At 45.7% G+C, this 23,378-nt stretch overlaps 1 protein-coding gene across 2 annotated transcripts in view; it reads right to left on the reverse strand.

Moving 5' to 3' along the window:
- The window catches only part of MKLN1 (muskelin 1), a 157,482-nt gene that overhangs the window by 120,173 nt on the left and 13,931 nt on the right, over positions 1-23,378 (reverse strand). Inside the window, exon 2 of one of the 2 annotated variants that reach the window (XM_014607487.3) lies at positions 1,092-1,161. The exons of the other annotated variant lie outside the window; for it this stretch is intronic. Coding sequence (XP_014462973.1) covers positions 1,092-1,161 — 70 coding nt within the window. The remainder of the gene's footprint in view (positions 1-1,091; positions 1,162-23,378) is intronic. 2 annotated transcript variants of the gene reach the window in all.

The following is a 23,378-nucleotide window of genomic DNA, read 5'->3' on the forward strand; positions in this document are numbered from 1 at the left end:
CTTCAGGAGGGATGTGGATGGCCTGGAGAGGCTTCAGAGGAGGGCCACTTGCCTGGTTAAAGGCCTACAGAAAACCCCTATGTGGACCGATTGAGGAGGATAAAGAGGTTCAGGTCTCCCAAGAGGAGGCAGAGAGGTGATCACGTGGCCACCTACAAACTCAGAGGGGGGTGGGGCAGCAAGAAATAGAGGACATGATGTTTACCAGGGCATCTGTCAGGGTTACTAGAAATAATGGCCACAAACGGGAAGACAGCAAATTCAGATTGGACACCAGAAACAAATTCTTTACAGTGAGGGTTGCCAAAATATGGAATAAGCTTCTAAGAAAGGTGGTGCTGTCCCCTTCCTTGGAGGTGTTCAAAAGGAGATTGGACAGACACCTAGATGGGTCATCTGACCCTAGCACTCATTCCTGCCCAGGTCAGGGGGTCAGACTCGATGATCTAACAGGTCCCTTCCAACCCCAACATCTATGAAACTATAGTCGTGACTGTAAAATCTCTCAAATATAAGACTAGGAGAGTGATTTTCAACCAGCATGCCATGCCACTCAGGTGCCATGCAATATTAGCACTATCAGCTGAGCAAACATGACACATGATTCACATGATAAACCCAAAAGATTTCAAATCAGAATCTAAAGTGTCAAAAACATTCTGACCTAGTGTGGTCTTTCTGAGTGCTTCCTGGTAGACAACAATATGCTGCCAGAATGGCAGAAAGAACAGAAGGAAAAAGAAAAACAGACTATAATTTTAAATTCCCTTAATTACATGACCTGGAAAAGAGCACTGTGCCCAAAAATTTATCTAACATCTTCATCTAATCAAAGACATTCCCTGCACCATCATGGATACACCACCACTACTACCAGATATAAGGGAAAGGACTCCTGACAAAAGCAGAGATTAAAGAACTACAGGAAGTAGCATTTTGGGAAACCACCAGCACCTATTGTGGCTGACAAATTTGAGCAAGTAGCCCATTTGTTAATATTAGTAGTCCATACCTAAAGGACCAGAGCTTAAACTTTCTGTCTCCAGAAACTACAAAAGCACTAAACACTTAGACAAAGTTAAAAAGCTTACCTGGGGAGGGTAGTTGCTTTCTGAAGACCACCTCGAGGACTGATCATTAGGCTTGTCCACTAGAATATTTCTAAAAAGCAAACAACATGCAAAAATTTTAAACAACTGCTAAATAACAAAACTCTACATTTTGGCCAATTCCCAACGTATGAACAATGGACATTCAGCACATATCCCCTCTACCGAGGCCTCATATCAGACCCAGAAATCAAATGATCAGATTTGACAGAAAGATTTAGTTATAAAAAGAACCACAAACTGCAGTTTCTCTAAAACCTTCCTGCCCTAACTTCAGAAACAGTAGTTCCTGCCCACCTCCCTGCCTGGCGCACCATGCCACCCTGCCTCCCTACTGGACTGCAGCCTGCGCTCCTACTGGGGAGTGGGGGAAAATACAAGTTCGCCAAGGGCACCATTTTCCCCGAGGCCAGTCCTGGGTCAGAAGTCCTCATCGCAGACACCCATGAGGATCCTCCAAAGATAGAAACTAAAGCTTCTGAAAGTAAAAGCCTTGATAGCAAAAACAAAGAAAAGGAGGACAAAAGAAGAAAACAAAAGGCTCTAGAGAATGTATTGGCTGTAGCAGATGTGAACAAAAGCTCTAAGACAGAGTAGTAACTTTGGGTGCATCTACATGTGCATTAATGTGCATTAAAATTTAGTACCTCTAATGGCAGGTCCTAAAATTAATGTGCATTAGGCTGTTAGCACATTTGCATGCTTTTTAAGTAACGCTTAATGTGCATTAGACTATTGTACTGAGCATTAGCATAATGTCACAGTATTTACATGATGCTTTAATGCACAGTAAAATATAGTCTAATGTGCACTAAAGCACACATGTAGAATAGACATACCCTTTAAGATTAACTAGAAGGGATGGATTTGAGAGTTACCAAGAACAAATAGCTGAAAGGTCACTATCTTAATGTTGTAAAGAAAACACCATGAGCTTTGGTTTAACTGGACTGGGCCTAAGTCTATAGTGACAGAGTTCTGATTTTAAAAAAAGAGAGCAGAGTAAAGACAGAGTAGTTGATGTGGGGTCCCAGGTAGGAGGGAAGCTGAAGAAGTCAGAGAAAGAACAAAGAACACTCATTAGCTGACGTGTAACTATTCATCAACCCATATTACACAACGGACCTCAGCCTCCAGGTCAGATTTGGCCAAGAGAGCTGTACCATCCAGTCTGCAGGCTCCACACATCTGGAAATGTGGCAGCAGAGAAACAGGAGCAGCATTAATTTCCACTCCCCTGCTGCTAAATTTCTAGGCATGTGGGGAGCCTTGCAGGCTGGGTGTGGCCCTGTGTGCTAGATCATGCCAGCCCATGGTGAGGAATTGGCATCAGGCCAATATGATAGGCAACGCCATTGGGCAAATGGATCCCAGGCCAGAGGCTGGGCTGGCAAACAGGCCCCACACCCAGGATCCTGCCCATGGACCAGTGCTACACCACCAACCCAACCTCCAGGGCCAGAAATCTGAGCACCACTGATACATAAGAATGATATCTTAAAAGAGCAGAAGTCCCATTATTGAAGATGGCTTCTCTTTCCATGCAAGTTAAGTGTTCATGAGAGAAAGTACAAGTTTATATAGCTCAAAGCAGTACACAAATCAGTCCTCAAACAACAACTATCTTGATGCTTTGTTTTCTGATTAAAAGGAAATTAATACGAGATATAGCTAAGAAAGTTTCCCAACCAAAAGTCAAACCAGATCAAGGAACAAACCGTATTTACTCAAATATAAGATGAGGTCCATCTGTCCTCACACCCCACCACCACCACCTGGAGAAAAAGCCCCTCATCTCATATTCACATACAAGGAAACTTCATTAAATACATTGTCTATCATGAAACTGTGGCCAAATGCAACATGTGCTCTGTAATGGAAATCAACTATGACATCAAATGCAGCCAATGCTGGCATGACTATAAAACACATGGTTCAAACTGATGGAAGCCTACCACAAAGACAAGCTAGTTCAACCCATCTGAATAAGATGTATAGTAGTGCCCATTGTGCTTAGTCCCCCTCAGCACCAATTCTTTTTCAAGTCATAGTGAGCCACTACACTGAATACATTTCAACTTTCTCTTCACTCCCACAGCTGAACTGCGCCTTTCTTTCCCATTTCCAGTGATTCCTGTTACTTCACCAGCCTTAATGTCTGGAAAACATCACCAACCAGGTGACTCAAACAGGTCACCCAGAATCCCTCTGCCACCCCTTGTCTCGGCGGGGTCACACCAATCAGGTTCTTTATGAGGTAACGCAGGACCTCATCTGCACATAAATTTGGGGGGATCCCAGGACTCATGACAAGAACACCCTGTTCTAGTCATGAGTTGTGAATAGTTAGCACATGGACCTTTGGGGGGGGGGGGTGGAATCTGGAGTACACACACACATACTAAGTAGTGCTGAGCTGTGGGGTCACCATGGCTGAAAATGCTCTCAACTCTGCTGGGGCCCAGCCCCATGAACCATATGGCAAGTTATGGGCTGGCAACATTTTTGGGCAGAGTGCCAACAACAGCTACAACCTCAACTTGAAAAATGTAGGCGTGCCAGGGGCAGATGGCAGTAAAGCAGCAAGATCCTTGTTGTGGCAGTGCAGCCCTGGCCCCTTCCCCGCCATCCGCCAAAGCATGCATGCCAAGCAAAATTCCTTTGTGTGCCACGCTCTGGCACCTGGGCCAGGGGTTGCCTATCCCTGTGGTAAATCATGAGCCTGTTGGCTTTGGACTATTAATCATGGATAGTGGGTGCATCTACATGAGACCATGCTCACTGGATTAAATTCTACTGTGCATTTGCATAGCTGGCAAAAACCGTGCTAAATTTTAGCATTAATGCTCAGTAAAATTAATCTAATGGGCATTAAGCATCACACAAAAGCATTCATTCATCTGAGATAATGTGCAGGAGCACCTATTATGGTGCATTTAGTACCTGTTATTACAGATACTAAACAATGCGCCGTAATTACGGCACATTAATTAACATGTAGACTGACAATAAGGGGGGCTGCCAGTAAATGGGGGAGGGACTGCAGGGGCCACCCAATGCCCCAAATTTAATTTTTCCTGCTGTAGCAGTGGGAAGGGGACAAATTGAAGGCAACCTCCAATAATTAGATTCTATACCTAAAAAATTAATACAAAATCTAATTATTGGAGGGGCATCTTTTATTCAAGAAAATACAGCAATATGCATGTAAATATAACAATTAGCTATATCTTTGAATACAACAATCACTCAAAGATTTATGAAATCAAAACATCCACAACATATCAGAACACAAAAAGCAATGCATTTTTAGATGAGCAATCGATGGGCTCTTCCCTGTAACAGTAAACTTCTCCAATTGCAAAAAGGCTAAATAAGGCCACAAAAAGGAAAACACTCCCTAGTGGAACTGATATAATCTAGAAGGGCTTTCTTGAAGAAACATTCAGGAAAGGCAAATTATGGTCATAAACCATAACTGAATTCAGCAGCCTTTTACTTCGGCTAAAACAAAAAGCTGTCATGCATAATATTTAACAACATATTCCCCCCACTACCACCATTAAAGAACAAGGAGGGACAGTTTTAGCTTAAAACAGTAAAACCACTAGGTTATTAACAACTGCAGACTCAGTGTATACTCCCAATCAAAAGTAAAACCACTACGTTCCTTTAAACTATTTCCCTGGTTTGGTGAAGAAATACTTGAATGGTATAGCAGTTCCTTAGTAGAACAGATCTGATAAAAAGACCAAAAACACTGAAGATACAGAATTGACCTTTCTGAATCAATTCAATCTTTCAGCTTCCTGGGGGAAAAAATGAATTGTATTCACACCTTTTTTTGTATATGAGATTAAATTTAACAATGTCTAAATCCTTGATGAAATGGGCAAAACCTGTTGAAGTTGGCACCATTAAATAAATAGTCAGGTGCCCCATCTCAAATAGTACTGAACAGTTGGGATGAGTCCCAAAGATTGCTGTTTTGGAAGAGTATTTTGTTTGCTTCTCTAGGACAAAGATCAGGTTGCAGCAATTAAAAGATGACACTGTTCAGTACATTCAAACAAATGAATAGGACAATATAAAAGGGAGGCCAGCTACAGGAGGCAAGTAAAGCAAACGTCTCTTAGCTGAAGTCTAGTTCACGAAAGCTAAAAAACAAAACACGAGAAAGCAGCTAAAAATTTTCACTAAGAAGTGCACAAGTTCAAAAACCTGACTTTCACAGATTCATAGACTTGTAAGTAATATTAGGGGCCAACTGATGACAGATGCCACTGAAATCCCGTAGGTATACAAAGCAGATGAGTTATGAAAAAGTAAATGAAAGCAGTAAGTTATAGACCAGGGGTTGGCAATCCCCGGCACGCATGCTGACCATGGCACACAAGGCCATCTTCCTCGTCACGCGTTGGGGCCGGGGCCGGGAGGCAGCAGCTGTTCGCAGACTCCCAGCTGAAGCCCGTCCTGGCTTTGAGTAGCTGCTGCCAGCCATGAACCCAGGCGGCTCCCAGCAGGCGGCCGGGAGGCTGCAAGCTACCTAGGCACCCTGGCTGGCAGCAGCTACCCCAGAACCTGGGCCGCTGCAGCTGGGAGGCTGCAAACAGTTGCTGCCTCCCTGTCCCAGCCCCAAAAGCCACAGTGCTAGCACCTGCTGCCTTCCCAGAGCCCAGGGCCGGGAGGCAGCAGCTGTTTGCAGCCTCCAGGCTGGAGCTGGCCCAGGTTCTGGGTAGCTGCTGATAGCCACAGAGCCCAGGCTGACCAGAGCCTGGGCCAGCTCCAGCCTGGAGGCTGCAAATAGTTGCTGCGTCCCCGCCCCAGCCCTGGCCACCTCCCAGCCCTGGCTCCGGCTCCAGGGAGGCAGCAGATACCAGCGATGTTCCCCGTTGTGCTGCACTCCCCACTGCTTCTGCAGAGAAGAGTGTGAAACCCGGCGCGGCAGGACACAACGGGGGGGTGGAGAAAGTTGCCTACTGCTCCGAGCTCCCCGCTGCCCTGGCCCCACTTCCGCTGTAGGCAGGGGCAGCAGCAAGGGGCACAACCCTCTGTGCTGCCCACGCTGCTCCCATGCACACCGGGGGAAGTGTGACCCGGGCAGCGTGGAGCTTGCAGCAGCAGGCAGCTTCCCTGTGTGGCCCCTCTGTGCACTGCTGCTCTGGGTCGCACACACTGTGCTCCCGGTCCTGCTGTCCTCCCCCAGGCGCTCTGGAGTGCTTTCTGCACCCTCCGCTGTGTCCCACCGTGACGGGTTCCACACACTGCTCAGCAGAAGCGGCAGAGAGTGCAGCACAGTCAGGAGCATCACCAGCATCTGCTGCCTCCCTGGGGCTGGGAGGCAGCAGTTATTTGTAGCCTCCCGGCTGCAGCTGGCCCAGGTTCTGGGTAGCTGCTGATCGCCACGGAGCCTGAGCAGGGGGGCAGGGGCATGAGCAGGACTGCGGGGCTGTTGTGGGGGGGGCCCGCACAAAACAATTCCACAAGATCAAAGGGAGTATCAGAAGTTTTATTTATTGTCACTAGGTTTACAATTTTTAGAAAATCTGGTATTTACTGTTTAAAAAAAAAAAAAAAAAGGCAACACATAATTATTAACTATACTAGTATGCAGTGCATACTGCTATGTACCCCCTGCCCTCGTTTTGTTTTTCTGGCATGCCGGCATTCTCACTTCCAAGGTAGACACTGTGGGTTTTTTCAGCACTCCAGCCAGAAAAATGTTGCCGACCCCTGTTAAAGACTCAGAATCCTAATAGGATTCATCACCAACACCACATCCACCAATTAATAACAGCAGACAGTCAGCAAAAGATAGTTACTCATCCTAATGAAAAAATCCTCTACTTCATGTACTCAACCTCTGTAGTTATTCAGGAGCAAGCTTTCCAGAGAAGTACAAAATTGATGATCAAACAACAGCAGAAGACACCTTAGAAGGAAGAGTATGAGGATCAGACGATGGCTTTTCAGGTGAATTTTACTAGTTATTTAAAGAAGTATTAGAAAAATTGTTGAGAAAATTAACGAGGGGGAAAAAAAAAAAAAAAAAAAAATCAATGAGAGAAAATGTTCACAGTCTATTAAAAAAAGCTACTGTTCACCATAAAGGTGGAAAAGGCCTTAGCTTATGCAATGCTTAGCCCATAACAGCTGAATCACAAATGATTTAACAGGTACTAGCTAACAAACCACGTTCTATTACGTCAGTACATGTAAGCCCAAATCAAATAGTATACATTAAGGATAGACAGATAACTCAGAATCATTCCTAGTACAAGATTTAAAAGATTTTTTTTTAAATATATGTAGAGAAAGCTTTAACAAAGATAGAGTGGCACCTTCTACTCAACGTCCTGTCCCATAGCGACATTGGTCAAGTTCCCTAAATAGACAACTATTCTTGCTACCAACTCAAAACATCTGCAGAGCGACTACGTTACATTTCCCATTTGAATTGCACACAAATTAACTACCAGGTAGGGGTACCATTGTTTCTGCTTTTCTCACAGGAGCTCTTTGCATAGGGGATAGAGAAGGACATCCATCCATAGCATGCAGGAACTTCTGAGAAAATAACTTGTTTGCAACATCTAAACAAATATTTCTCTATCTCCCAAGAATGAGTATTAAATAAATTAATAACTTCAGGAAAGAGGCCCTTAGCAATGTATGACTGATATGAAATGCTGGCTCCTCAGGAGCCATCTGGATACAAATGGGCTTGGCAATACACTCGGGAATTCAAATTCAAGCCACCTAGAAGAGCTATATGTTTAAGTTGTCAAACCACTACTTCAGCAAATTTTCGAGTACTGGGGCCAGCCTGTGATATCTTGGTTGAAAGAATAGCCAAAATGACTGCTTTACCAAGGAGATGCCCATTTCAAAAATAATTGTCATCATCTCAGATACTGCCAGCATGAATATGAAGAATGTTAGAGTCTGGATTTGCTCCATCTCTTTTTCAGTGCAACAACCCATTAAATGGACTGGATTTATGCATGGCAGCCAGCTGAAAGTTGTAGTGTATTTGCAGTACTCTGTTCCTGACCAAGAAAGTAAAAGTAGCAAATATTCTGCTGAACTACCAGGGATTAATACAGAATTGCATCCACCAGAATTTTACACCTTTCTTTTTAGGCAAAGACTGTTCTGTGAGTTCAGTGCTAAATAAATTCTTCTCTTTCCCAATGATGTTAGATTTTTAACCCAAATCACAAGCCTGTACATCTTACAGACTGGTATACCATCTAGCTTATTAGGATAAAGTAGTGTACATATATGTGACAACATGGAAAAAAAGGATATGGACAGACAAGTTATCCTAAACAAGTGGGTTTTTATACTGGGGGGGGAGGGGGGGGAAAAAGAGGAGAGACCTTACTCTGTAGCACATTAAAAAGATTCATAGACTGTAGAGTCGGAAGGGACCACAATGGATCATCGTGTCCGACCCCCTGCCCCTGGCAGGAGAGGACCAAGGTCAGATGACCCCAGCCAGGTGACTATCTAGCCTCCACTTGAAGACCTCCAAGCTAGGTGATAGCACCACCTCTCTTGGAAGCCCATTCCAGATCCTGGCCACCCTTACTGTGAAAAATTTCTTCCTAATATCTAACCTAAATCCACTCTCAACTAGTTTACACCCGTTATTCCTAGTAACTCCCTGGGGCGCCCTAGTAAACAGCGCTTCCCCTATTCCCCGTTGACCTTCCCTAATAAAATTTATAGGCAGCCACAAGATCTCCCCTCAGCCATCTCTTGTGAAGGTTGAAGAGATTCAGCTCTCTCAACCTCCCCCCGTAGGGGCTATCACGAAGGCCACTAATCATGAGAGTGGCCCTCCTCTGGACCCTCTCCAGATTCCCCACGTCCCTCTTGAAGTCCGGCGCCCAAAACTGGACACAGTACTCCCAACTGCAGCCTGACCAGTGCCGCATAGAGGGGGAGCGTCACCTCCTTTGATCTATTAGTCATGCACCTGCTAATGCACGAGACTGTGCGATTGGCCTTGTTGATGGGCTCGTTGCACTGCTGGCTCATGTTCATCTTGGAGTCAATTATGACTCCAAGATCCCTCTCTGCCTCCGAGCTGCTGAGAAGGACACTCTCCAACCTATAGGTGTGCTGGGGGTTCCTCCTTCCCAGGTGGAGCACCTTACATTTAACTTTATTAAATTGCATCCTATTTCTCTCTGCCCATTGATCCAACCTGTCCAGGTCGGCCTCAATCTGCTCCCTGCCCTCCGGTGTACTAACTTTGCCCCATAACTTGGTATCATCAGCGAACTTGGAGAGGGTGCTCTCCACACCCTCGTCCAAATTGCTGATGAAGATATTGAATAATATCGGTCCATGGACTGAACCCTGCAGGACCCCACTGCCCACCTCCCTCCAGGCAGAGAAGGAACCATCCACCACCACTTTCTGGGTGCAGTCCCTAAGCCAGTTGGCCACCCACCTGACCATGTAGGCGTCCGGTCCGCAGTCTGCTAGCTTTGATGATACTGTTTTAGTGGTATACTACACCATTCGGATAAAATATGCTTATTGAACCTCATAGGAAATGAAAACGTTTTGAAAAAGAATAGTGAAAGATTCTGACTAACTGTTCACCACAAACATACACAGTGTTAGGATATAATTCATATCAGTTTGTAGTATATGGATATTTACTACTGATCCTGTACAATCTCTCTCAAATTATCCTGTAAATATTATGAAGTTAACAGATTTACAGATCCTTAAGATTAAAAAGGAACCAATTACGGGGGGGGGGGGGGACACACAGATTCCTGTCTATTGGAAAAATTACGTTTTTTGTGATGTCTAAAAGGGCATACGGTGATGTTCATGATCTTAAAATTGATTTGATCACTGGAAGATTTTAGTAGTGCAATCATTTTTTATTTTTTTTTAAATAAGCGAGCACATTAATGGTAGTTGATTTATCCATATTAGCTATGACAAAGAGGCTTTTCGTTAGAGAAGTAAGTAACCTGCTGCTGATAAATGGCAGTTTATACCCTGGAGAAACTTCCTGAGTTATCTAAACTCATTTATTTTTTTAAACATCACTTAGTAACCTTCCCTACTCAGAGCTGACTGAGGACTTCTCCCACAAGGGGGTAATATAAGAATTCATCTCGAGTCCATTCTTATTTTTCTCCATATGAAATCATAAATTTCACTGTCCAAATGACTTAAGGACTTCACGGTACTCTCCCCACCACTTCAGTAACGATTTAAGAATTGGTTTTCTTCCGCTTACAATAAGGAAAGGAATTCAAAAAGCTTCTGTCACAAAGAAATAAACAGCAGCAATAATAAAACATGCATGCATACATAATATATAAAATGAACATCTCCATCCTGGGCAGCATTAGTAAGATCACACTTGACAGCATGACTAAAATAAATACAGGTAAAAGAATCAAATATTACTCAGAAGTTCACATGTGCAAAAACCAGGAAGAGGTAAAAACCCATACGAAAAATGGCATCAATGGAATAGTTTAAGGAAAAAAGTTTCTTGATTTTAAGACAGGTAATGCTACAGATTATTCCAGCAACAAGGTGTTGGGGTTTGTGTTAGTCTTCCTTCACAGAATTACAGAACATGAGGGTTGAAGGGACCTTAGGAGGTCACATCTAGTCCAACCCCCTGCTCCAAGCAAGGACCAGCCCCAAACACATCATCCCAGTCAAGGCTTTGTCTAGCTAGGTGTTAAAAACCTCCAAGGATGGAGAGTCCACCACCTCTCTGGGTGACCTGTTCCAACACTTTACTACCCTCCTTGTGAGAAAGTTCTTCCTGGGTGTGTCTACACCTGCAATTCGTATGAAGCAAACTCCTGCACTTATTGTACCAGAGTTTATTACTACCAGGCACTGTGTTTACACATGCACTCAGAACTGCAGTACGTTGAGCCAGTTGGAGCAGCTGTGGCAGGAGGTCCAGGGGATCAGCCTGGAGCTGCTCTGGCCCGGCTCAACGTGCTGAGGAGGTGCTGGTTGGGACACAAGGGTGCTCCAGTGAAGGAGCTACAGCACGCAGCCCTTGCACTGAAGCACCCGTGTGCCCCAGCCAGCCACGGCAGCATCTACACGTGCGGTGCTGTGAAGTAAAAGACTCTGAAGCAGGATAGCACTGTATTTACAGGTACTATCCTGCTGTGGATATTTTTAGTTTACACCTTCCTAACAGTCCTGCACTTGTAGACACACAATGTTTACTGCAGAGCTAATTAGTCTACTCTGAAGTGTGCATCTCATGTAGACACTTCCCCCAAAATCGAACCTAAACCTGGAGGTCAAGAGCGTACTTTTCTTTCTGAACAATCAAATGGCAAACAACTAACTTGGAAACATGGCACAAATAGGTCACATGTAGGGGCGTACCCAACTCAAGGTGGCAGCCGGCTAATTCCGCAGGCAGATTGTGGGGCTGGCTGCCATTTTCATGGGCTTAACATGGTGCCCCCCCATGCTCCTGACTGGCTGAGGGGTCCTAGTAGCCCCACCCCCACTGCTGATTGGTGGAAAGTTTTGTCCATCATACAGCCCCATCCCTCATCATTGAGTGGCTGACAGTTGCCATCATATGGCCCCAGCCCACGCCACTGATTGGTAGACAGGGGTGAGGCTGCACGACAAGCAGCCCTCTCAGCCGATCAGTGGTGAGCTGCGGGGCAAGAGGGGAACCACCTGGCCTGCTCATCTTAGTGCTTGCAGCCCCCTTTGTCACAGGCTGTGGGGCTGGGAGGACTGCTGGTTCCCACTGGAGAACCACAATTTTATTTTTAGTGAGTTTATCTGTTTGGTTTTTCCCCCATGGATTTTGCAGAGATTGCCCGATTTCACAATTTCCACAGAATCCACGAAATGGAGATTTGAGAAGGACCCTAGTCATATATGCTGGGCTTGATCCTCTATGTGGGGAAGCCCAGAGCTGCGTTACTGGATACAAGCAACCGGTTAAGCTGGAGAACGGTGGCCTTGATCATCATACGGTCTGATGGCTAGGCAACTGGCTACGGGGTCAGACCCAAAGAGTACTACTTGATGGGAGTAAATCAACGTGGCGCCAGGCAACCAGTGGAGTCCCTCAGGGCTCGGTACTTGGGCCGGTACTCTTTTACATCTTCATCAATGATCTGGATTCGGGAGTCAGATGTGAACTGGCCAAATTCACGGACGATATCAAATTATGGAGGAGGGCAGTCACACCACAGGAAAGGCTACGGATACAGGCCAACTTGGAGATGCTCTCAGGTGGGCCAAGCAAAACCTGATAGCCTTCAACGTAGGCAAGTGCAAGGTGCTACTCCTTGGTAGGAAGAACCCCCAACATACTTAAAGGTTTGGCAGTGCAACGCTCGCTACCACCACGACCGAAAGGGACTGGGGGGTCTTGATTGACCACAAGATGAATACGAGCAACCAATACGATGATGTGGCTGGTAAAGCTAACCAAACTCTTGCTTGAGATGCACTGGTGGATGCACACCAAACCAGGGAAGTCATCCTCCCACTTTACTCAGCCCTGGTGAGACTGCAGCTGGAGTATTGCATCCAGTATTGGGTCCCCCACTTCAGGAAAGATGTGGAGAAGCTTGAGAGAGTCCAGAAGAGAGCCACTTGTATGAACCAAGGCCTGGAGGGCAGCCCGTACGAGGAGACGCTGAGGGACTGGGGTCTGGAGAAGAGAAGGCTCAGGGGGGACTTGGTGGCAGCCTACAACTTCATGAGAGGGGTACACCAGGACCTGGGAGAACACCTGTTCATCATGGCTCCCCAAGGGGTAACAAGGTCTAACGGCCATAAACTCCAGAAAGGCTGATTTAGACTAGAAAGAAAAAAAAGAGAAAAAAAGTTCTTTATGGTGCAAGTGTCCAGGGTCTGGAACAAACTCCCCAGAGGTGGTGCTAGCACCTCCTCTGGACTCTTTAAAAAAAACAAGTGGATATATTTCTTGCTGGGGTCACTTGATCCCAACTGATTTCCCATCTATGGCAGGGGGGCTGGACTCAATGATCTCATGAGGTCCCTTCCAGCCCCTAATGTCTATGAAATGAAAGTCAGAGTCATGCTCCAGCCTCACTTCAAGACATGTCGTAGTTTAATAGTTTCATAGATGTTAGGGTCAGAAGGGACCTATTAGATTGTCAAGCCCGACCCCCTGTCATGGGCAGGAATGAGTGCTGGGTTCAGCTGGCCACGTGATCACCTCTCCGCCTCCTCTTGGGAGACCTGAACCTCTTTATCCCCCTCAATCGGTCCACATAGGGGTTTTCTGTAGGTTTTCTGTAGGCCTTTAACCAGACAAGTGGCCCTCCTCTGAAGCCTCTCCAGGCCATCCACATCCCTCCCAAAGTGCGGCGCCCAAAACTGGACACAGTACTCCAGCTACGGCCTAAGCAATGCCGCATAGAGGGGAAGTATCACCTCCCTAGACCTGTTTGTGCTGCACCTACTTATGCAAGAAAGGGTGCGGTTGGCTTTACTTATTATCTCATCACACTGGATTACTCATGTTCATTTTGAAGCCGACTACAACTGTGAGATCCCTTTCCGCAGTTGTGCTACTTAGAGTGGTATCTCCCAGGCTGTAGGAGTGTTGATGATTCTTCTTCCCCAGGTGCAACACATGATGCTTATCCTTGTTAAACTGCATCTTATTCTGTTCGGCCCATTTCCCCAGCCTGTCCAAATCTGGATTCGCTCCCTGCCGTCTCGTTTGTGCAACTCCTCCCATAGTTTGGTGTCATTAGGAAACTTGAACAGGGTGCTTTCTACTCCCTCATCCAAGTCACTAATGATGATATTGAATTGTACCGGTCCCAGGACAGAGTTTTGGAGGACTCCACTGCCCACATTTCTCCAGGCAGAAACCAACCCGTCCAACACCACTCTCTAGGTGCATCCCATAAGCCAATTTTCTACCCACCGGCCTGTGTAATAATCTACATAGCAAGTGTTTAGTTTATTTATAAGAATTGGGTGTGACGCTGTGTCAAAGGCCTTTTTAAAATCTAAGTAAATAACATCTCTCTCTATTCCTTCATTCAAACATTGTGTGCCCCAGTTGTAAAATGAAACCAGGTTAGTCAGGCAGGATCTGCCTGCTATGAACTCATGCCGATTGCCCCTTAGCGTCTTTTTACCCACTAGTCCCCCACAAATGTGATCCTTAACAGTTTTCTCAAAGGTCTTGCCAAGGATAGAGGTAAGACTAACCAGCCTACAGTTACCTGGTTCCTCCTTCCTCCCCTTCTTGAAAACAGGGACATTGGCCCTTTGCCAATCCTCCAGAAAAAGGAGGATGCATCGCATCAGGATCAATCACTAAATCTACCTGGGTGGGCTCAATTATGCTCTAATGCAGCTATTTGACAAACCTCCCCTCCCACCCCATGGTTTAATCGCATCCACTAATTAAAAAAAAACAAAACAAAACAAAATTACAAAAAATTAGAAATTAAGAATTTTAAAATATAAACCTATAACTGCCAAAATAAATGTATAGATCTAGCATGTCCTGCCAAATAACAAAAGGCTGGACCAAGTCTGCTATAAAAGCTAATTGTATTGATTGTAACCACCAATGAGATGGAACCTTTACAAAATAAAGGATGTACAAATGGAAACGTATTATACTCCATCATTGAGATTGAGGCTTTCCATTTGGCAATTTAAATGAAACACTGTGACACTGTTAGAAAAACCTGAGAAAGAGACTTGCATCTAATAAGCAGGGAAGCAGATTTAAATTTTAGCACCACTCTCCCCTCTCCCCAAGAATACTATATCTTCAAATGTCTGAACGCACAGGCAAGAAACAACTGCCACAGCATAAAGATAGTTGCTTCACATAGCAAGGGTCCAAGCCCATACAGACACACAACTGTGGCCCGATTGAGCAGAGGACTGCCAATCTTGAAAAGAGCACGCTTTTCTCCCAAGCATAGTAAAAGCTGGAGTCAGCAAAAGACCCCTTAATTCAGTGATCACCAACCAGTCGATCGCAATCGACCGGTCGATCATGGAGCCCAACAGTCGATCTCACTCTGGGCTAGCCCCCGCAGACCGCGATCACCCCACCTGGCCCGAGCTGCCGCTCTCAGGCAGCTGCCCTGCTCCAGTCCCACCTCTGTCCCAGGCACTGCCCAGCAGACACAGGCCTCTCCCAGCTCAGAGCAATAAAGCAGCAGTGGGACAGTGGCAGTGCCCGGCAACGGTGTCTTTTGTCCAGCACATAGAGCAGCCGAGACCTGCGGCACAAACAGGCCCTGGGTTGCGGCACAATTCAGACGATCCCCCTGGGAAGAGCCTGGAGCCACCCTGACCCCAGCCTGCAGTGGCAGCCGACCCAGACAGCATGCAGATCTGGGGGCACATACCCCCCCACCCCCATGCCTTCCCAGGCTGCGGGCCCCATCCCCGCACAAGCTGGTCGCGGCTCAGTCCCACGCCCCGTCTGTGCAGGGCCTCTCTCTGCTCCAACACCGCTCCCTCTCTCCCCACTGTGGGGTGGGGCAGATCAAGGCAACAGGGGCTGGGGGGACAAATGGAGGCCTGGGGGGCATGTGCCCCATAGGACTCCACTTGACCCCCTCCTCCCCCAGCCCCTACTCCTACCTGTACCCCACTCCCTCTCTCACCACTGTGGCCTCAAACTGCCCCACCCCACCCCCCATGGTCCTTTTCCTGGGGGGGGGGCACACCCCAATAATTTTTTTATCCCTGTGACTAAATCCGCTCCCCTCTCTTCCCTCCCCACAGACTAAACAGCAGGGGATGGGGGGTGGCACACAGCAGACTCTTGGTTGCTTTTTAATTCAAAAGGTGATCTACTTAAAAAGGTTGGGGACCACTACCTTAATTTAAACACACACAGACACACACACACACACACACACACACACAAGGTAACTTAACTGTGTATTGTCTTTAAAACCCCAAAACACGTCACTTCTGAACTTGTACAAAAATCTATCAACACTCCAGACCCATTACAAGGCACCATTATTTCCAGAGACTTTAATGAAGAAAGATAGAGATTTGCAAGCCGTGGCTGAAGTGTTTTCTTTGCTAATTTTTTTTAAATTACTATTATTTTACTTTGTGGTGGCTGGTGAACTAATCTTCATGTCATCCAGTTCATACTTTTCACATGTGGTAGAGGTTAAACCCTAGATCTACATTTCACAAAGGATTAAGGACCATGCCATAGTCTTTACCTCTTCCCCTGCATGGCAGACCTTGCTTTGCCTCTGCTTGCATTTTAGAGAAGGATAGCCAATACGTGAAAAAAAAAAAAAAAAAAAAAAAAAATCACTTATGGGTTATTTTTGCACTAATATCTCTCTATCTTGCACAGTGGAGCAGCTTCAATAGGAGGGTACTGCCATGATAGCACAGACTCCAGCTTGGTGGTTAGGAGTACTTTCCTGGGAAGTGGGTGATGTAGCTTTGAACCCAACCTGGCTCAGGAGGATCTGGAGCTTGAGTCTTCATTTAGACCTTGTATAGAAGACGATGCCATAGCTTCTGGGTTTTGTGCTGAACTTGGTGCTTTCTGTGTTAGGCCTGCTAAGACAACACGGGTGTGTGTATGCGCACACGCACACACAGACTCACTATCAAGGATCTGGATTTTCCATTTCTTGAAGAAAAATGGGAAAAACAATGCAGATTTTTTTCATTTTAACAGAGAAACATGCAGATTTTCCACTTTTGCAAAGAGCTCCCTGCAGGATGGCAGTGTTCCAGCCTGCGAGGGGCTGGAGGGAGCGGGAGCAGGGCGGTCAGGCAGGGGCACCATATGCATCCGCACACATACACGTGCACGTGGCTGCCAAGCAGCCTGGAGAGCAGCTCCTGCAGGTAAGTCTGGTGGGGGCAGGTTTGGGATTGAGGCCCCCATAGGGAGGGAGTTGGGCAGGGCTAGGGCTGGGGCTTCTGCCCAGCCAAGGCTATGAATGGGGCTTGGGGCTGGAATGTGCGGCTGCAGGGCCCCAGCAGGGAGAGAAACAGAGCCACAGGCAGCTCATCTAGGAGGCAACGGTGGGCTGGCTCCCTGCCACTGCACACAATCCCAGGGAGGAAACATGACCCCCAAATTTGTGCACAGGGTGGGGGCAGAAGCTGGCTGCCTGCTGCAGACTTGAGGCTCCCTGCCCTGCTACTCTCCCCCCAGGGCCTCTGCAGCCCAGCAAGTGGGACCCAGCGCAGCATGGCAGAGTGGGATCAGGTAGGGAAGCTCCTTGCTGCTGCTGGGAGCCCAGCGCCATCATGGCAATGCATGCCCTGGCCACCTGGCAGCAGTGGGGATGGTGGCATGGAGTTGTGCCCCTTGCTGCTGCTGGGTGGGCAGGGGGTGCTTCGCCATGGCGGCAGCAAGGAACTTTCCCACCTGGCCCCACTCTGCCCTGCTGCGTCAGGTCCCACCAGCTGGGTCTCAGAGGCCCCAGGGAGGAGAGCAGCAGGGCAGCGAACCCAAGCCCACAACAGGCAACCCGTGTCCACCGCCCCAGGGGCTCCACTCCAGCTGTGCCACCTGTGGGGGGAGTGGAAGCGGAGCGCTGGGGCCTCAGCTGTCGCCACCTCCCATGGACAGCAACCAGGCTTCATGCACTGCTGCAGGAGGCAGGAAACTGCAGACCCAGGTCCCTGACCCCGCAACCCTGGCAGCTGGGGTCCCCTTCCAACAGCGCTGGGGGAGGATGGGGGGCACCAGAAGGGACGGGGGACTGCAGGTTGGGAGCAAGGGACCTGGACCAGCATCCTGATGAGTGAAGGGGGCTGGGGGAGCTCTGGTTTGCAATGATAAACCCAAAAATCAAATACCAAAATTAATAGGTACCCAGGATTTATTTTATTATAGTGGTTGAGGCACTGACAGGCTTCCAAACTGCTTTAAAAGTTGTAAATATATCAGTAAAACATTGTGTTCCACTGATATATACCCATATATAATAATCACATGAGCGTGCACACATGCATGCGTGTGTGTTAAACACACACACACAGTGCCATATATAATGACTCTGTATTACATATACGATACACTAAACTTTTGAAATGAAGACAAAGCCATAAACTATTTACCACAACGGGATGCGCTTGGATTACACAGGGATACTTAATTTTCTCTTTCTTCATCCCCAAAATGAGAAGTTTCTATTAGAAAATCCACTGAACTAGGATTAGCAAGTCTTACCAAAATGCTGGCATTCAGGGAATGTCAAACTCCAGTTGGAAAACACTACATAGAGCCAATCTTATCTTCCCAGTCTTACTGCTCAGTCATCCAGGACTACAACAAGGTCATGATTCTGAACATCAATCTTGGCAACATAAAAGCATTAATGATTTCCACAGCACCTCCTTGACATAAAAAGGAGGGCAGCCTCATGACAAAGAAGAAAAAAACAAGATTAGATGAACTAAGACAGAATGTCCCACATACATGAAAGTTTATTTAGGTAAGGGAGGAAAGAAATACAGGAAGAGTAAGATAGAAGCAATTAACTTTTAAAGTCTTCCATGAAAAGCAGTTTACAGCAATAACCTTTAACAGTAACCTGGCACTGTACTGGCTGCTGCAACTGCGAGTCCAAAACAGCATTCAAATTGCACTTTATAGCACATGAGCAACACGCTACGTTTCTTCAACTTCATAAACTTGTGTTATGACCCAGTTTTGCAATGCTTTCGTGAAACGCAAACCATTAACTTTTTAGATCCATTTCCAACTTAGCAACAGAAACCAGAACAAGCAGAAAATACTACAGTAGTTACAAAATACTTGCTCCTCAGAATAAGAGAGCTTGCATTCATATATTTACCAAGATGTTTCCAGCACTGCCAGAGATAGCCTTCACTAGGTCTTCTCACAGACTCAAATGTGTATTTACTGAAACCCAAGGTGAGTTCCTTCCCTCCAAATAACGGGGGAGGAAAAAAGGTCCTCGTTTTAGATTTGAATACCAGCCCAGCGGTGGAGAGGGCAAGGAGGATAGGTAGGCAGACAGCAGGGTGACACACAGGCCTGTGGGAGGGCAAGAAGGACAGGAAAAAGGGGCAAGCAACAGAGGAGGGCAGGCCCCTTGCCCTCCACCACTGCTTTCATCATCACAGCACTGGTAGGGGGGACAAATTTAAAAAGACAACTCCTCCTCTAATTAGATCCTATATATAGACGATTATAACAAGTTTATAATTTTCCACGTATAGAATCTAATGGGGGGGGGGGAGGAGGCACTTTTCCACATGTTCCTCGAGTGGGGGGACGGCACTTTAATTACAGCAGCTCCGAGAGTCACTCTAATTAAAGCGCTGCTGCATATCATGCATCAGCAGCCCCATGCTTAGAAATGGTGGAGGGGTGCTTGAGCTAAAGCTTGTTCGACAAGCTTTCAGTTCAAGCGCCCCCACCGGCATCTTCAAGTGCAAGGACACCAATACACGAGAGGCTGCTGGAGCACAGCAATTGCCATGCTCCCACGCCCTTGACTAATCGAGTCTGCTCCAACACGCCTGAATTCCAGTATGCCGGAGCAGCCTCGGCGCTCGTGTATAGGTATCCTTAAATTCAAAATCATCTTGGCTTTGGGTGAATATAGTAAGTTTTTTGTACCTGCTTCCTACCTGATGCATTATTAAGCCTCTTTGCTCGATTTGTGCCTTATTATATTTACAGAAACAGATTATTCATTTGGATTCTTGCATGTCTTAAGCACTAAATGAGGATATGAAGATGTTTGCAGTAAAAATGGGACAAAAGAAAGGTACTTGAAGAATACCATTGCAACCAGGCATCTTTGGTTTCGTTTTTGATCCAAGGCCTGTCTGCCTGCATGCTCTTACAACTCTACTGTAAGAGTTCATGATCTATACAGCGATTTGATAAGTCCAGAGACACTATAATGATAATCCAAACTGAACATTTCCATTCCGTCTAGATGGAAAGGATCTCTGGGTGCTATAAAGCAAGTGAGAGACAGGTAGCAGCTAGCATACCCAGTCATTTTTTGCTAGATTTAGGAATATCTTGTCATGTATCTGTCAAATAAAACCCATCTGACGAGGTAATCTATTAAAGTTAAGAAGCAATTTTTGACTTGTTCCAGTTCTGCAATACTGTAGCACTGCTCATGTAAACATGTTACAAAACTAAATTTTTCCACTATTGGTAGAAACATGAAAAGGAATCATTTCACCCAAACCTGGTCTGAAAAGTGTTGCTTCTATACAGATGAAGCCACAGACCTTCACAGACAGCATCTGTCAATCCAGGGTTAGTACCCTAGGACTGGAAGATAGCAAATGCAGTGTTTATTTTTTTTCTTAATTGCACCCAAGCAATTACAGGCCTGTTAGCTTAACCTCGACAGTAGACAAGATCTTAGAATGGATGCTAAAGAAAAAAAATAAATGAACACTATGGGGGACAGCGACTGGAGTGTAAGGAAGAGCTGGGAATATCTCTTTCAAAGAGGGATCCTCTTCAAATAAAAAATAAAAATCCTACTTATTTTTCTGTAAGCAAGACATACTACCCCTGAAGTACAAGATGCAGACTCTCCTCCCCATGCAAGCGTTCTTACCAGGTGAGAAGAGCACATTGTTTAGCAGGTGTTAAAACCAAGATTTATTAATACCAGTCTGCCATAAAAAGCAAATCCATTCAGTAAATTCTCTGTACTCAAATCAATTTATTCTAATCCACAAACTGGCCTTAAAAATGTTTTTTTTTTTAATATGGATTAGTAAAGAGAGGAAACTACAGAGTTACTGCTTAACTGTACTCTCAGAAATTCAATATTTAAATATTGTGAGCATATATAGTATACTTATGCGTACGTTGGAAGTGTCGCCTAAACGGCTTTTATTTTAAAGTCAGAAAAACTGTCATTTGCACACTTAACAGTGCAGTTTTTCCCAGCACAACCCCATGCAGCACTGATTTGCAGCACTGTAAAACCAATATCTAGCCTTGGGAGAAAGGTCAAAAAAACGGGAACTGGAAAAGACAGAGGAACATGTAGTTTCAGCCACCATTAGTATAATCTCTCTCTCTCATTTTTAAAAAGTTAAGCGAACTTTCCTATCATAGTAATAATTTTTGCTAAGGGAACTCAACTTTGGCAATTATTACAAGACACCATAATACTTCAGCTGAAGTTCAGCGCTGTGTTCTTTCGGTTCAGCTGACCCTTGAAATAACTCCTCAAAGGTTACAGATATTGAGTTTCAAATACGGACTCTAATATCAAGTCCCTAATGTTAACAGTTTATTGCTAAATATCTTCAGTACCCTCCCAACACCACCGCCAACTACATTTGAATATACAACAAGCTAAAGCTCAGCACTAACTGATCCTATTGTGTTGCAAACTTTGGCTAAATAAAGCCTTGGGTGTGTAATGTGCGTGTATTTTAAAGGGAATGCTTCGTGTAAAAGAAATTCAGTTTAAGATGTTGCAATCCAAGGTAACTACTGATTCAGAAAAAAGCCAAACTCAGTATTTACCTTGAAACCCAAAAAGAGTTGATCAAACCACAGAATTGGTTATGTAAATGCAAGTCTTAAAACTAACCTTCCAAAAAAGATGATGAATTTAAGAATTAGAAGGTAGGCTATTAGCTGCAATATAAATAAGATCCTTCAGGCACTGCATATGCTATTTTACAAGGAAAATGAGCTTGCTTACACAAAGATGAAACAATAAGGACCAGATGCAAACAAACACTTGAGCAGCTATAGTGCAACTTAGGCAGAATTTGCAATCCAAGTAAACAAGTCACAGACAACCTGCCCCATTTCACAGGCACTCCAGTTTCCACCCATATAGCTCCTCGGGTGCCTACGGTTCCACTTCCGAGCATGCTCCGAAGAGACAACCTCTGCGCGGAGCAGAGCGTCTCACTACCTCTCCTGACTCCCAAATGGCCCCATGCCTATTCCCCCCAAAAAGCCCTTTTTGCTAGGTATTATCTTAGCAAGCCTAACAAAGAAAGCACCAAGCTCAGGACAAAACCCAGCAGCCATGGAAACCTCTTATTTATAAGGTCTACATGAGAGTCCAGGTCCTCCTGAGCCAGAGTGGGCTCAAACCCACATCACCCACTTCCCAGGGAAGTGCTCCTAACCACCAAGCTGGACCAAGTGCAGGCTACGATGGCAGCAACCTCCTGCTGAAGCTGCTCCACTGTACAGTCAAGATTCACATGACCTGGAAAACCGTAAGCAAGAATATACATCTGTAGGCTAGTGATAAGGACGCACGCAAACACACATTGAGGAAAGGAAAACACTGGGTTGTGGTTTCACCTCCCATCCAGGAACTGGTCACACAATTTACACTTAAGTATCATTTCATAAAATGTATATAGTCCTGGAGCTGGAACAAAAAAATCTAGTTAAAATGAATCCAATTAAAATGCCTCACCACTGGACTAGATTCGTGCTCTCTCTCTGGCCCCACACATCTTGCATGCTTGACTGTAGATGGCACAAGTCTAAAAGAGGGTAGAAGGAGCTGCCCCCAGCCTAGCCCAATGGCTAGGTCACTCTCCTGGAAATGGGAACTGCTTGTTTGAACTCAGGTCTCCCACTTCATGGTTAGACCATCTGCCCACAAAGCTATTCTATCAAGTGTGGGCACCACCACTTTCCTGCCATGTCTTTGCATAGAGATTCTCATCTAAAGTAATGCAGCACCCTGGGGTGCCATGAGATCCTTTCACGGGTGTCATGCAATATTAGCACTGTTGGGTGTACGACCACGCACACAGAAGATTCACAAAATAAACTCAGTGATTTCAAACAGTAATTCAGTGTCAGAAACATTTCTGACCTGTTGTGGTCTTTCCAAGTCCTTTGCAACACTAGAACTGCTCTATTATTTCTCCATAGTCAAAAAAACAAAAGCTAAGAGCTGGTATTTTCAAGAGGTGCCTCCAGTCTAGAAAGGTTGAGAACCGCTGCCTTTGAGAACTGAACCAGTCACTTATTCCCACAGGGTAAATTTAAATGCCAAAATCCAGAAATGAGAGAGAGGGCTTCTGAGATACCCATTTCTTTGGCATTTCCAATTCACTAGCACTTAACTCTCCCTGCTCAGAGAACTGTAAAAAGAGAGATCCAACTCAAGTTTACCATCCATTCCTGGAACCAGGCACATGCAACCCCTTCGTAACGTCTGTCTCTAAGTAATCAGGAGCTGGACATTCTTCTTTAGGACTTCAGATTGTAAA

The sequence above is a fragment of the Alligator mississippiensis genome, chromosome 4 (assembly GCF_030867095.1).
Source record: "Alligator mississippiensis isolate rAllMis1 chromosome 4, rAllMis1, whole genome shotgun sequence".
In the NCBI taxonomy this organism is placed as follows: Eukaryota; Metazoa; Chordata; order Crocodylia; family Alligatoridae; genus Alligator; species Alligator mississippiensis.